We start from the raw sequence: 16,101 nt of genomic DNA on the forward strand, positions 1-16,101 counted from the left end.
ACCAGAAAATTTTCAGGAAATCTGGAAAACCCGGATTTTCTGAAAATATTCAGGTCAATAACCTGGACCCGAATAATACCGAAAAAAATTGGCACAGATCCACACTGTCAAGCTGCCAAGATTGGCAGCATGGATCTAAACTCCCTGGGATTCCCGGGGAGGTGGGCAGGGGGGCTAGTTTAGATCTATGCTGCCAGGCTTGGTAGCATGGATCTGTGCCTTAAAGGAAGGCGGGAGATTCCTGAAGCCGGGAAAGCCGAATTAAATCAGCATTCTCCCGAAGTGGCTAAGTTTGGCTTCGAGAATCTCCCACCTTTTTTTGCTTTAGTTAATCCGGAACTGGGGAAATCCGGATCAACGTTGATTCGGGATTGTCCCAGTTTGGGATTAACCGAATCGACAGGCCTAGTTTAGTGTGGTGGACTCTGATCTAGAGAACCAGGTTTGATTCCCCACTCCTCCACATGAGCGGTGGACGTTAATGTGGTGAAGTTGGTTGGTTTCCCCAGTCCTCCACATGAATCCAGCTGGGTAACCTTGGGCCAGTCACAGTCTCTCAGCCCCACCTACCTCACAGGGTGTCTGTTGTGGGGAGGGGAAAGGAAGGTGGCTGTAAGCTGGTTTGATTCTTCCTTAAGTAGTAGAGAAAGTCGGCATATAAAAACCAAGTATTCTTCTTCGTAAGAGTAACAGGTGTTACCTGCCCAAGTTTACACAGGAAGCTTCCATGGCAAAGGTGAGACTCCAATATGGTGCTTCTCAATCCTATTTAGATGCTATGACCACTACATCTCACTGGCTTTGATAGTTCAGGGAAGTCCTTAACTCCTGTTTGTTTATTGGAAGAAAGGCTATGACAGTCTTGCTCAGATCTTGCAAATTGAAGGCTGTGGTTTCCTTTTTTGAGTCAGTCCATCTCTTGTTGGGTCTTCCTCTTTTCCTGCTGCCCTCAACTTTTCCTAGCATGACTGTCTTTTCCAGTGACTCTTGTCGTCTCGTGACGTGACCAAAATATGACTGCCTCAGTTTAGTCATTTTACCTTCTAGGATCAGTTCAGGCTTGATTTGATCTATAACCCATGATTTGTTTTTTTTTGGCAGTCCACGGAACCCGTAACACTCTCCTCCAACACCACATTTCAAAGGAATCTATTTTCTTCCTATCAGTTTTCTTCACTGTCCAGCTTTCACACCCATTCATAGTAATAGGGAATACGGTGGCATGAATTAATCTAGTCTTGGTGGCCAGTGACACATCCTTACACTTCAAAATATTTTCTAGCTCCTTCATGGCTGCCCTTCCCTTCTGATTTCTTGGCTGCAGTCTCCCTTTTGGTTGATGGTGGAGCCAAGGAATAGAAAGTCTTGAACAATTTCAATTTCCTCATTGTCAATCTTAAAGTTGTGTAATTCCTTAAAGTTGTGTATATCTCCTTAGTAAACCTTGTGTAAACTCCTTCTGTAATCTCCTTGTGTAAACCTTAAAGTTGTGTATATCTCCTTAGGAAAAGAAAACTTTGCAGTTGAAGCAATAATGACCAGGCATAACCCAGACTGCTCCTTCATCCAAGTTTATACTAGCTCTCAACACACAATCTGTTATATGCATTCAATCTGCACTGAAAAACATGGTGGAGGGCAGGCAGTAATGTAGGAAGTGCACATGCAGAGATCCATTCTCATCAACAGATATGCTAGAAAAGATGTCAGGGTCAATGTGCTTAAACCTGCCTCCCGCTAAGTATGCAATGATTGAACATGCAGGGGGAGATGTGTTGAGGGTTACTTTTTCCTGCCTTTAACTAACGTGGAACCCTCCATTCCAACTTCTTGTGTCAAGTTTCACGAGATCCTCAGGCCAAAGTTTGGAGAACAGAAGATTTCACTGATATCACCATGAAACCAGGAATATAATCCAATGTACCGTTTTAATTTTTCCATCTTCTAATTGCTTGATGAATGACACCAGGTAATTGTGGAAAAGTTTGAGGAAAATATAGGGATATGATGTCATAGAACAGGGGTATCTAACATCTTTGAATCTGTGGGCACCTTTGAAATTCTGATAATATATATAATAATAACTATTCAAATATTTGGGCAGAAGCTCTTTTTAACAGGATATCTTTTAAAATGAATGTATTGTTTTAAAGTATTTTCTTGTACACATACAGCTTACCATCAGTCACACAGTGAAGATCCTTGTGATGTGGTGATAGCTGCTGCCAGAGCAACGGTTTTTAAAAATCTGCACAGCCAATCAGATTTCTAGTGGCCAATCAGACAACCTGCGGGGCAAAAGCTCCATATGACTCCACCCACTTTCTAAAAAACACTTAAAAGGCACCAGGAAACAACCTGGCAGGTGCCATGGTGCCCACAGGTGCCAAATTGGGGTACTCTGGTTTAAGGACTAACAGGGGGTGGCATAGGTAAGCAAAATTATATTTTGCTTGAAATGACAATATACCATGAACCAGCATTGCCAGTTTAACTTTGTAGCTCCGTTATCAAAAATCTTAATTAATGCAAAACCTTGATTTTATATGTAAGTATTTATGTAGAATTTTATGTTGGTTGAAACCAAGAAGTTCCATCCTCCATCGAAAGACTCTTGATCTTGTAGAAAGAGCCTTCTGCAAGCAGAGGAAAGCTTCTCGTCATGGAAGAGAGAAGTTGGATCCAACTCATTTTGTCAAACATTATCCAAACTACAGTCACAAATATTTTCAAACATGTTCCTATGAAGGTGTTACGAGTACTATTTAACCCAGTCACAATATAAGAAAATCTGTCAGTTAAACCTTTGCTGTCATAAGTATTATGACATAGTGATCCATTTGTCTAATAAAAAGATTCTTTCCTCACAATTTGGGGCAGTAGTACAGACAGACATGTTTTCCCCCATCCTACATTGGTTTTTTCCCCACAAGGTGCCTCATGTTGCACTGTGCCTCGAAGGAAATATTGTGAATGCTGCAATTATCTCAATTCCTTGTGATAACCACATGGATTTGCAGAGGCCATTACTATAATCAATAAGCTCATTCCCAAAGACTACATAAAGACCCCCAAACCATAAAGTTCTGTCGTGAAGATCTGAGGACAGATGTGGCTGTGATGATCTGGCTTTTGGTAGTATCCCTTTCTGTTTTACTTGCCAGGCTTTAAAACAATGCATCAGAAGAGTAAAAAATGATTGAAGTCCTGGTGCTGGGTTGTTGGTGGTAGACAACTAGATGCTAGATAAAAAAAAGAGGGAATTTTACGTTGGATACTAGGACTTGCCTTCAAGATGGCGGTGGTATTTCTGTTGTTGATGATCTTACTTTTACTGCCTCAAATCAAATGTGGGTTGTCTACATTTATGTGCAGTATGAGTGATCCCTCCCAGACTCCACATGAATATTATCAGGAAGGTGATGTCACCATTGGTGGGATGACCTCTCAACTTTTCTCCTATGTTGAATCCTTATTGTTTGAACGGCACCCACAGTCAAATCTGATTGATGAAAATGTGTAAGGAGACATTTTTGATTTCCTAATATTCAACAGGAGAGGTTATAGCCAATAAAAGTGTATCATATTAATATGAATTGTAGAATGCTTATTTAGTGCATATATTTAGTTTGGGAGTCCCCTTGGGCCTTACTACAGAAAGAGACCTGCAATATTGCTAAGAGTGCTTTTATCAGTTGAACTTGCACTGTAGTTTGGTTTCTCTTCTGGAACTGGATGACCAAGCGACAATGATCCATGCTTCAGGAAGGTCCAAGCTGGATTGTTACTATGTTCTATAATAATGTAACACTGCCCATGATGACATCTCTGAACTTCAGTTAGTTTAAAATGAAGCAGCTCATTAACTATCTGTCATGATTTTTTTTAATATTCATAATTCATGTGTTCTGAAGGTTTACAGCATGGGACTTGTGATATTTGATGGATTGTCTTTCCCAATATATGCTGATGCAATGCATCTCCTTGCATATTCTCTAGCTGTATGGAGGAGACAGCAGCTCCTGCTGCCTGTTCCAGACCATTTTCTATGATAGCTCCAAAACTTTGAAGCATGCTGCCAATTTAAATTAGAACTATTCCTTTGCTTAAACTATCAGAACTATTCCTTGACTTAATTTTGTCAATTTTGACCTGTTTGCTTTTCATTGGATTGTTTTCTCTTATTTATTCATTGGCTTATTTCTGCAGTTTTCTTTTTTATTTCCATGTTTTGTAGAAAACTTGTATTTTATTTGAGAGAGGCATATAATAAATATTGTAATTCATAGATAAAGGAATATCAAAACATTTTCTAGGAGGCAGATATTTTTGAGGTCAAGACACCTTTTGATACCTTTTTAATGCCCTAATTGCAAAGATACACAATGATATTGTTAAACTAAACCAGCAGATTCCTTCAAAACCACAGAATGTGTAGATTTGCAAAGCATAGTTGTTTTGCCCATCTTTTGTTCTACCACATTGAGGAAAAAGAAACTTCAATAAAAACAATGCAGACTTGGTACACTCTGTGGGATTATGTATAAGTTGTGGCTTCAGTTGACTGAGTGCACTAAGTGATCATTGACTATCAATTAATCAATCAATCCTGATCATTGACTAAGATGGTCAAGTATAACAGAATGTTTATGGACATTCTACTGTTCAAAATTTATTTTTAAAAAAACTTCAGTTCAAAAGGCCTAGAGGTATGTACAAAAGAGAATAAGCAGGAGTATTAAAAGATTGGTACTGTGTTTAAGATTGCTTATGAAGTCGCTATGTGGAAGCTTTTTAGATGTGTTTGAGTTATGTGAATTGTGGCTGTAAATGGAAAAGTGTGTGAGATAACAAAGTCCTAGGGAACAATGCTCCTCTCCCAAATCTAAACACTTATGTGGACCTCTACCAGTTTGGATGCTGAACATTTTAGCAGGGCTATAGCTGGGGTGGGGGGGTGAGGAGGGCAGCCGCCGCCCCTGTGACATGCAGAGAAGGCAGCAGAACTGCCTCTCCTACAGGAGGAGGGTGCCTCTCTGCATGCCACTGCTCTCTTCGCCATCCCCCGCCCAGTTACGGCCCTGCATTTTCGCTGTGCAGTGTTCTAGCTAGAATTCTTCATTTTTGCCCACTTTTTAAAATTCTTTCTTCCATGACTCTAAAACTCATATCTATGTGGTTTCATGGTTGTTTACTTCTTGACACCACATACATGTTTGGGGTCATTAATGAATTCGAGGTAGAGATACCAACTGTGACTTGAGAAATTCCTGGAGATAGGGGGGAGGGTTGATTTTGGGAGATGGGGAGGTAGCTCAGCAGGGATGTGATGCTATAAAATCCATCCCATGAAGGTGCCCATTCCTCCAGTGGAAATGATCTCTTTATTCTGGAGATGAGTTGTAATTTGGGGGCTATTCCAGGCCCTCCTGGAAGTTTGCTGCCCTGATTTGCCATACCCACTGATTTCAAAGGGAAACAACTTCTCACCCATCCATTCTCACCACACTATCCCAGTGGAGACATAAGCTTAACAATAATAGGTAGAAATGGAAACTGAAAACACAGTGTACCCACAGATGGCACAAGCTGAAAAATAGCTGGCTGCAGCAAACCTAGTTAGCCTGCATTCAAGAGTCAGAAGAAATGTCATTCAGGTCACTAACACCTCTGCAATTAAAGAACAGAGAGCCCTCAGCTAATTTCTCATTTAATTTTATTTTCAAATGCACATCCTGAGACCAGCATAGGCATTTTATGCCCCATATCAAACTTGTTTTAGTGCAACACCAAAGAACTACCAGCATCTTCTCGCCTTGGTGTTTGCTGTGAAGGAGGTCAATGACCACCTCAAGATCTCGCCAAACATCAGCCTCGGGTTCCACATCTATGACAGCTATGTCAATGCAAAGTTGACTTACCTAAACACCTTGAACTTCCTCAGCCTTTCAGAAAGGCTTGTTCCCAACTACAGCTGTGACATCCGAAGGAACCTGATAGCTGTCATTGGAGGACTTAATTCTGAAACCTCTTTTTTCATAAACAATATATTAAGCAACTACAAGATTCCACAGGTAGGATGACTTTGAGGGAAGTAAATATCTCAGAGTATAGACACTGGCTTTTATACTTACAAAACCTTCCCCATTTAAGCAGCTTAATACTTGTAAGACGGAGGAGATGCTGATGGGAAGGGAATGCTGAGGTTTTGGTGACAGTTATGCTGTTTCCCTTATAGCACTCACAGCCTTAGGGCCAAATTTGATGTAAAGAAATCTGCAGTTCAAACCTAGGGATGCCACTACCATTTTAGAACCTGACATGGGAAATTTGGAAATGCTGCAAGGGATTGATCCTGGTTCAGCCTTAAGTAGTGTGAGTGTGTGTATCTATGGAGTTTCACATGAGATTAATGACCTGAGCAGTATTTAATCGGGTAGATAGGGAGAAAAGCAAGAATAAATCCTGTAAAAAGAAAATCAAATAAATAAATAATGTGTGTTCATTTAACAGGTCAACTTATTTCATTGGTATTTCATTGGTTCTCATTTATTACTACTTTTGATTATGACGAACCACATGCCTTTCCCCCATATGTTTAATATATTAATTCATTCAACTTGCCTATGCATTGATATAATTGTAAATTGATACAATTGTAAACTATTCCTTTCCTTTTATCCCTTAGAAGCTCCTTGATCAATTGACCTTGAGCAACATATATCTAGTGTTGGAGGGATATAAGGATTGAAACAAATCTTGACACTGACAATGTAGCCTTGGGGTCCCTATCGCTTAATAAAAAAGGCATTATGTCAGTCACAGAGGCATTGGATTTGTATATTAAAAGGGGGGAAATATAGTGCGATCGAAGTTCCTTGTAAAAGCAGCATTCCAAAAGGGCATGGGCTAATGAGTCAATAGAGCCAGAAGAGCAAGGGCAGATCCTGTCTGAGTATGGTATATTCAGAATTCTGCCCTGCATTACCATAGAAGGGTTAGCATTCAATCTAGCCAAGCAAAAAACTCTACAGAGACGAGGAGTTGTCAGATAATATGTATAGGCAGGCAGACCTCGTGGAGGGGGTATTCCGATTGTAAACTATTGTAAATTATTCCTTTCATATATATATTTTTTAATTGGGAAGAGTTAGGCTGTGAAAACTTGCTAGAGACATAAACATGGTGTAACAGTTATAAGAAGCTATTTTTTTCAGATCTCCTACTCCTTTTCTGCAATGATTATAAATTATGAAAACTGGTTTCCATCCATCTACCAGATGATCCCCAAAGAAGACTATCAATACCGAGGGATTGTCCATCTTCTTCTCCATTTCCAGTGGACATGGGTTGGGATCATTGCATTGGATGATGATCAAGGAGACAAATTTGTCCAGATGCTGATGCCTCTGCTGTCCCAGAATGGCATCTGTTCTGCCTTCATTGCTCAGATACACAAATTGGATTCCTCTGATGACGTGTCAAACTTTTTCTTCATGCCAGAGCCCCAAAAGAGATTGATGCTTTTTCTAGCAAAGACTAATGCCAATGTAGTTGTCATAAAGGCAGATACCCTTACAGTGTTATTTTTGAAATGGGTTCTACATAGTGCTGCAGGGGAAAATGTGATAGAGACTACCATGGGTAAGGTGTGGATTATAACAGCTCAGTGGGATTTCTCATCACAGACTTTTTATAGGACTTTTAATGTGAAAACCTTCCATGGGGCTTTATCCTTTGCAGTTAAGTCCAATGAAGTTTTGGGGTTCCAAGATTTCATTTGCAATGTAAATTCCCACTGGCCAGAAGGTGATGGCTTTATCAGGATTTTCTGGCAGCAGGCTTTTAACTGTTTCCAGTCAGATTCCAAAGAAGATGAAGATAATCCATACAGATGCACTGGGGAGGAGAAGGTGGAAAGCCTTCCAGGTCCTCTGTTTGAAATGAGGATGACTGCCCAAAGCTACTGCATTTACAATGCTGTTCATGCTGTAGCACGTGCCCTTGATGCCATGAATTCAGCTAGGCAGAAATACAGGGCAATGGTGAGGAAAGAAGAAAACCTGGAGCCACTTCACCTTCAACCTTGGCAAGTAAGATACTGTATTAATCAGACTCTTTCCAAGGGGCTGCTTTTTTATAAGTACTGACATCAGACTTGCATATGTATAGGGTTATGCTGATTTTGAACAGAAAACAATTTTGAAACCATGCATGAATGTCATAGGGAAAACTCCATGTAAGAAAACAAACATAATATGGTAAGAATTAAAAATTCATTTGGGAGCTGAATTGCAATTTTATGATTTGAAGAAATTTAAAATGATGCCTATGCTTCATTCAACCGATCGGCAGACCAAACTGCTCAAGTGATTGCACAATAAACCTTCATGAATTGTCCGTTTTAATTCACTGGCTGTATCCAATCTGTAGATGACCACAAATGGTCCTGTGTTCCTCCATTCCCACCACCACCTCATCTTTGCAACTCATCTTGTTAAGAGGATATCTCTTGATTCCTTTTTACCGAACAGTTTTTATCCAACAGTTTAGTTTCCTCTTTTTGGGAAGGTGGAGTCTTTTTCCCATCAATTCTGTTTTGATCAAAATAAGAAAATATAAAAAGAGAGGAAGAGCGAAAAGGGAGGTTCTACACACTTTCAGAATTTTATTATGCAAATGCTCAGAGGCAGCCATGGTCTTCCCAGCATTTCTGCCCTTCTGCTAGAGCACTCCGTGGTGTGTAAAATCCCATCTCAAAAACAAAGCAAAACAAAAAACAAACACCAAAAAACAAACCAACAGCCCTGTAAGGGATGAATTTAATAAAAGGCACATAGAACACCATCATGCTGTCTAATAGAAAACTACAAAGAGAAATCTAAGAGAAGTTAAACATTAATTCTTCTTTTGAAAGAGAAAAAAATAGAATAATATGAATCCATGGTTATATCTAAAAAGTGAATTTTACAAAAAGAAATTCCAGTCCCCATAACAATTATATTTGCAACCTGGAAAAAAAAAAACAATTTATCTTTATGAAAATAAATCTCTTAGGCAAAATGAGGAAGTCCAGAAAAGAAAGGCAAAATGTGTGATGGTCTGAAATTCAAGAGTTTATTTGTGTGAATTAGCTTTATGACAATGAGTACTCTGGCATGAATTGATCCTCATGAAAAAATACCTAACATATCTAAAGACTGGTGCTGGAAATCTTTTTCTGAAAGATCAAAACTATTTTTTGCCCTTTGTCTTCTTCTAAGATCTGCCATTTTGTCTCCTATCTAGCTTTACCCTTTTCTCAGAAGTGTCTCATTTAACAACAGTGTTGGGGATTCCATTCATTTTAATGAGAAAGGAGAATTGGAAACAGGATTTGACATTATCAACTGGGTGACTTTCCCAAACCAAAGCTTGCTAAGAGTGAAGGTAGGAAAGATGGATCCACAGGCTTCACTGGACCAACAGTTTACCATTGACGAGGAGCTCATTACCTGGCAAACGGCGTTCAATCAGGTGGGATCAGACTGTAGGAACAGTAATTTTGAAGTATAATTTTGAACTCATTCGTGTATTGACCCTGGATACTCTCACCCATGAGATATCATTTTTGTTACCTTGCACATGTGCGAAAGGCTGGTTAAAATGTAATACATTCTGTTGTCACGTCCTCTAAGTGATCGCACCCAGTAGTAGCCATGGATTGAATCCAGCCACTAGAGGAACAGGACTTTGTTGCTTCCCCTGTTCCGCTGAAGCTTGAAATGCTCCCATAATGCAGCACCAGAGGTCAGGACTAGGAACACCATGAAGGGTCAGTTGGAGGACCAGTGACATCCTCCTTTCCATTTGTGGAAAATCACCACTATATCCAGCCCAATATTTGGAATTCAAATCCTCTTGTATTCATGTATGCCATACTTCTGCTCCTTGTAAATTGTTCTCTACATAGGAAATAATTCTGGTAGTGTCAATATTCAGGCCTGAATTAGCAGCTTCGTCTTTCCAAATTCTTCTTTCTCTGTGTGGTGTTGTGGTTAAGAGTGGTGGACTCTAATCTGGAGTACCGGGTTTGATTTCCCACTCCTACACATGAAGCCAGCTGGGTGACCTTGGGCTAGTCACAGTTCTCTTAGAGCTCTCTCAGCCTCACCTACTTCACAAGGTGTCTATTGTGGGGAGAGAAAGGGAAGGAGATTGTAAACCAGTTTTATTCTTCTTAGAAGGTAGAAAAATCGGCATATAAAAAACGAACTCTTCTTCTTCTTCTGTTATTATTTCCATTCTTTTTAAAAACTTACTTTAATGATATTCTTCACATGGCCAATTTGGCCCTGAACAATGTTACACTGAGTTATTATTTCCATTCAAAACCCTGTGGGTTGTGCATAGAACAGCTAATGAGAAGAAAATAGAATAAATATATATTACTTGTCTATTGACAGGTATTGCCTCTCTCTGTGTGCAATGGCTACTGCCATCCAGGTTACAGCAGAAAGAAGATGGAGGGGGAGCCATTTTGTTGCTATATTTGTGATCCATGTCCAGAAGGGAAGATTTCAGACAAGAAGGGTAGGAAAAAGAATGTGCCATGCCATGAAATCTTTTAAGAGCATGTAACATATCTTTGGCGATGCTTGTTCCACCATTTTTGATTGATATTTAAAGTAGCATGCATGAATGATGGAAGAACATTAACAGGTGGTCAGAAACATGGAGTCATGGAGATGCATTAGTCCATTGGCCATTTATTTCTCACAATCATATCTTGGCATTCCTCCAGGATGACATACAGGTGTGATCTCATCCCAGTTGTCCACATGATAAGAGAGAGATAATGGCTCAAGGCTAGCTACATGGCCAAGTTCTCAAGCTCAGGTCTTTCAAGGCCAATAATGGAACAACTACATCCCATTATGTCCCTAACCTCTACCTCAGTGGTCGTAACAGTCACCATCATAATGGATTCATTTTCTTAAATTTTAACTTGCCAGTTCAGTCATCCATGTGGAGGTTGAGGCCTTCAGGTGGTGGGGATCAGAATGCAAGTGCACCGAGATCCATGTTGCTTGCTGGCTCCGACCTCCATGTGGAGTTCAGAGCTTGCAGGAAGCTTGGATCTGACTCAGGTAAGTAAGGGGGAGGGAGGAGAAGAGGGGGGGCAGAGAGGGAAACTGGTGGCAGGGCCAAAGTGGCCGAATAATGCAGAAAAAATGGCATTATTCGGGATCTGCTTTTTTGGCTCCCTTTACTACCGTCATTTTATAACCTTGAAAAACTTCCCGTAAAAAACCAAAAAAGTATTTTTCAGGGTATTTTTTGGTTTTCCTTTAGCCGAATGCACACCCCAATGATTTGCAATTGCCTTCCCCTGTAGGGTCTTCCTTGATGGTCTCCCTTCCAAGTACCAGACCTTCTTGGCTTTCAAGATCTGATGAGATCGGGCTATGCCATGTCTCCTTCCCTTGATACAATCTTTTGTTAAGAGATATAAAAAACCAAATATGTGCCACTGATTCAGCACTAGCTCAGTAGACTCTGGTAGCTGCACAGAACCTGGCAACTCTATCCAAGGTTCCATTTTCAAGATCTGAAAAAAAATTAGGGAGGTATATCATTTGTCTGATCTTCCCAGGAGTTTTGAGGATGTGTGTGTGTGATAAGTGCCGTCAAGTCGCTTCCAACTCATGGCGACCCTATGAATGAAAGTCCTCCAAAATGTCCTATCTTTGACAGCCTTTTTGAGGATAGATGTCAAAAATTTATATGTAAGATCATTATAGAAGGGGCAATGGAGCAGCATACGCCCAGCCATTTCAGTTTCCTCAGTACATCAAGGGCATAAATGCTCCTGAAGTGGCGTCTCTCATGTAATAAAGCAGATGGAAGAACATTGAGATGGGCCAGAGTGAAAGCTGTCATGTGTTTTGGAATCAATAGATTAGCTAAATAGTTAACCACACAAATTTCTTGTTCCTGAAATGATGGTATTTTGCACCAGAATTTAAATAGGGTTCAATGTTCCAAATTCTTTGATTTCAGACTTAGCTTTGGGATACCCTGAAACTAAAATTACCTTTGGCATACACTGGGAGCCCCCAACAGGGTTGCCTTTGGCTGACCCACATTAAAAGAGGGGAAAATAATACTTCACAAATATTCATTCCTATATTATATAAATATTAGTGATGGCTGAGTTAATGTTTTATACTTAAAAGCTCTATCCCCATTGTTAAAACATTGCTCTGTGTCAGTCCTAAAAATATATCTATAGAGAGAGAAATCAGTTATCAATGGCAACCTCACATCCTTGGTACTGACAGGGACTTTTAAGGGAAAGTCTTTAGATTTTTCAACCATGTAAAGGATTCTATTTGATACATCTTTTTTGCTGTTTGCCATTAAAACCATTTTGTACTGACAATTTTTTTTAAAGCTCTATCAACATAAATAGATATTGATGAAATATTTGAGATGCTGAAATTGAATGCTTTCTCTTTTTCAGATATGGATGACTGTGTCGAATGTCTAGCTAAGGAGTACCCAAACAAGCACCATGATCAATGTCTTCTTAAACTTCTAAACTTCCTGTCTTATGATGAGCCTTTGGGGATCACTTTAGCTGTTCTGGCTGTGTCTTTTTCTCTGCTCACAGCTTTGGTTCTTGGACTCTTCGTCAAACGCCAGAACACTCTGATTTTCAAAGCCAACAATCGGGACCTCACCTACTCTCTCCTCATCTCCCTCTTCTTCTGCTTCCTCTGCTCCTTGCTGTTCATTGGCCAGCCTCAGACTCTGACCTGCCTTCTTCGTCAAACATCTTTCAGCATCGTCTTCTCAGTGGCTGTTTCTTCCTTATTGGCGAAAACCATCACTGTGGTTCTGGCTTTCATGGCCACTAAGCCAGGAAGCCAGATAAGAAAGTGGGTGGGGAAAAGACTGGCATATGCAGTTGTTGTTCTCTGTTCCGCTATTCAAACAGGAATTTGCAGTCTGTGGCTCTATATAGCTCCTCCATTCCCAGATGTGAACACATATTCTATAACTACTGAAATGGTCGCTCAATGTAATGAAGGATCAGTCATTGCATTCTACTGTGTTCTGGGCTACTTGGGATTCTTGGCTAGTGTTACCTTTATGGTGGCTTTTTTTGCTCGCAAGCTGCCTAACACATTCAATGAAGCCAAGTTCATCACTTTCAGCATGTTGGTGTTTTGCAGTGTTTGGGTGTCCTTTGTGCCAACGTATCTGAGTACGAAGGGGAAACATATGGTAGCTGTGGAGATCTTCTCCATCTTGAGTTCCAGTGCTGGTTTATTGGGTTGCATCTTTGCCCCCAAATGTTATATTATTCTTCTGAGGCCTGAGTTGAACAGCAAGGATCACCTATCCATAAAAAAGAAGTCGATATTTTAGAATCTTAAATGCTTATAATTGTATGTTTCTGCCTCAGATCTGCATTAACAACTTTTCATCAATATTCCTGTACTAGGGGTTTCACCCCTGCTCGCTCCACTTGCCAACTCCATATCTCCCATTGCTTGCCACATTTAATGGTAAATATTGAATGTACAGTTAAGTCTCCTGCCAAAAGGCCTCAGCAATACAGGGTGAAGCAAAGGCAAGAGTGGTCATCATTTGTTGGAGAGCTGTAGGCACAATTAGATTTATAATCAGTGTCATAGCTCACCTTTTCCAGATGAGGATGCAAAACAGCTTACAGCAGTCCATCCTCCATTTCCTCCTCATGACACTATATGAGAATGGTACACATGGCAAATACCATGTGTATCAATATAAATGAAAACAGAAAAAATTAATAGTGGAGAACTTTTTTCTTACAATAGAGGGGTTGTGGGCTCACCCTTTTCATTCTTCTTCTTCTTCTTCTACTACTTCTACTACTACTACCACCACGACCACCACCACCACTACTATTACTGGAAAAAAGAAGGTTCTCAGTCACAGAAGTAATATCTACCCGGGTACACTTGCTTCTTGCCTAGGCAGCATGATCATGAGCTGGTGATCACTTGTTGGTAGTTGTCAGGGTCAATGTGCTTAAACCTGCCTCCCGCTAAGTGTGCAATGATTGAACCTGCAGAGAGAGCATGTGTTGAGGGTTAATTTTTCCTGCCCTTGACTAATGTAGAACCCACCATTCCTCCTTCTGGTGACATCTTCTCATTGCTTGATGAATTACATAAGGGAATTGGGGAAACATTTAAGAAAATATGGGGATGTGATTCCATAGACCAGGGGTATCCAACCTTTTTGAATCTGTGGGCACCTTTCAAATTCTGACACTGGTTCATGGGCGCAACCTCGAATGGCTCCTGCAGGAAGCAGAACTAACCACAAAATGTTAGGGAGTGATGTCAGGTGAAACTCTAATAGTAACTCTTAATGCCCTTGCATTCAGATCCCCACCACCTGAGGGCCTCAACCTCCACGCGGAGGTCTGAGCTGGCAAGCAGCACAGATCTGAAAGCCCAGTCGCACAGAAGTGAATGCTCTATGCCACATATTTTTTGGGTTTGGATTTAATAAACCTGAAAATTTTCAAACTCCAGTCACAAATATTTTCCAACATGTTCCTATAAAGCTGTTTCAAGTACTATTTAACCCAGTCACAGTACAAGACAATCTGTCAGTTAAACTTTTGATATGTCATAAGTAATATGTGTTCCCTCAGTGATCCATTTTTCTAATATTCAGATTTTTTCTTCACAATTTTGACCAGTAGCACAGACATGTTTTTCCCCACCCCACATTGTTTTTTTCCAGAAGGTGCCACATGTTGCACTGTGCCTCGGAGAAAATATTGTGAACGCTGCAATTATCTCAATTCCCTGTGATGAATCACCTTGCCAAAGCCACATAGATTTGCAGAGGCCATTACCACAATCAATAAGCTCATTCCCAAAAACTATATAAAGACTCCTAAACCATCAAGTTCTGTCCCAAAGGTCTGTGGACAGATGCAGCTGTGATGATCTGGCTTTCGGTAGTACCCCCTTCTGTTTTAATTGCCAGGCTTTAAAACAATGCATCAGAAGAGTCAAAAATGATTGAAGTCCTGGTGTTGTAATGGGGTTGGTTGTGTTAGACTATCAGGTGATAGATTAAAAACGGGGGATTTTACGTTGGATACTAGGACTTGCCTTCAAGATGGTGGTGGTATTTCCGTTGATGATGATCTTACTTCTACTGCCTCAAATCGATTGTGGGGTGTCTACATTTATGTGCAGTATGAGTGACCCCCCCCAGATTCCACATGAATATTATCAGGCAGGTGAGGTCACCATTGGTGGGATGACCTCTCAGCTTGTTTCCTATGCTGAATCCTTCTTGTTTGAAAGGCACCCCAAGTCCAATCTGATTGATGAAGACATGTAAGGAGACATTTTTATACCCTAATGTTTAACGGGAGAGGGTATAACCAATAAAAGTGGATCATATGAATACTGAATTATAGAATGTCTATTTAGTGCATATATTTAGTTTGGGAGTCCCCTTGGCCTTGCTACAGAAACAGATGAGCGATATTGCTAAGAGTGCTTTTATCACTTGCACTTGGACTGTAGATTGGTTCTCCTTTTGGAATTGGGTGAACAAGCAACAATGATCCGTGCTTCTAGAAGGCCCAAGCGGGATTGCTGCTAGGTGCTATAGGCCTTCTATTCAGAGATGTTTTCCCGTGGTCACCCCATCGACCGCTTCAGGGCTTCCTTTTGATTATGCATGCCTTTTCCGCCCGTCAGAGGTCGCCTGGCTCTCCCCACGCGCTTTCCCCGCATTTTCTGGGTTCTGGCTAAAACGGCATCAGGAAAACATGGGCCAAACACACAGGGAGAGTGAGGTGACCTCTGACAGGCGGAAAAGGCATGCATAATCAAACGGAAGCCCCGAAGCATTCAGTGGGGGTGAACATGGGGAAAGATCCCTTCATAAAAGGCCATAACCATATAACATTGCCCATGAAGACGTCTCTGAAACTTCAGTTAGTTTAAAATGCAGCAGCTCATTAATTATTATTTTTTCATTCATATTACATGTGTTCTGAAGATTTACAGTGTGGGACTTGTGAGATTTGATGGA

The 16,101-nt window shown here is 40.5% G+C and overlaps 1 protein-coding gene across 1 annotated transcript; it reads left to right on the plus strand.

Moving 5' to 3' along the window:
* Window positions 1-3,376: 3,376 nt before the first annotated feature.
* On the plus strand, window positions 3,377-13,416 carry LOC130490635 (vomeronasal type-2 receptor 26-like). Its single transcript, XM_056864449.1, has 6 exons — window positions 3,377-3,519; window positions 5,783-6,074; window positions 7,281-8,093; window positions 9,289-9,516; window positions 10,446-10,572; window positions 12,506-13,416. The coding sequence occupies exons 1-6, from the start codon at window positions 3,377-3,379 to the stop codon at window positions 13,414-13,416; spliced, it is 2,514 nt and encodes an 837-aa protein (XP_056720427.1).
* Window positions 13,417-16,101: the final 2,685 nt, after the last annotated feature.

This window comes from Euleptes europaea, chromosome 18 (genome assembly GCF_029931775.1).
Source record: "Euleptes europaea isolate rEulEur1 chromosome 18, rEulEur1.hap1, whole genome shotgun sequence".
Taxonomy (NCBI): domain Eukaryota; kingdom Metazoa; phylum Chordata; class Lepidosauria; order Squamata; family Sphaerodactylidae; genus Euleptes; species Euleptes europaea.

Coding starts and splice junctions, on each gene's coding strand:
- LOC130490635 (XM_056864449.1), top strand. CDS start 3,377: ATGAGTGATCCCTCCCAGACTCCACATGAATATTATCAGGAAGGTGAT. Junction 9,517..10,445: donor GGCAAACGGCGTTCAATCAG/GTGGGATCAGAC, acceptor GTCTATTGACAG/GTATTGCCTCTCTCTGTGTG. Junction 10,573..12,505: donor GAAGATTTCAGACAAGAAGG/GTAGGAAAAAGA, acceptor TCTCTTTTTCAG/ATATGGATGACTGTGTCGAA.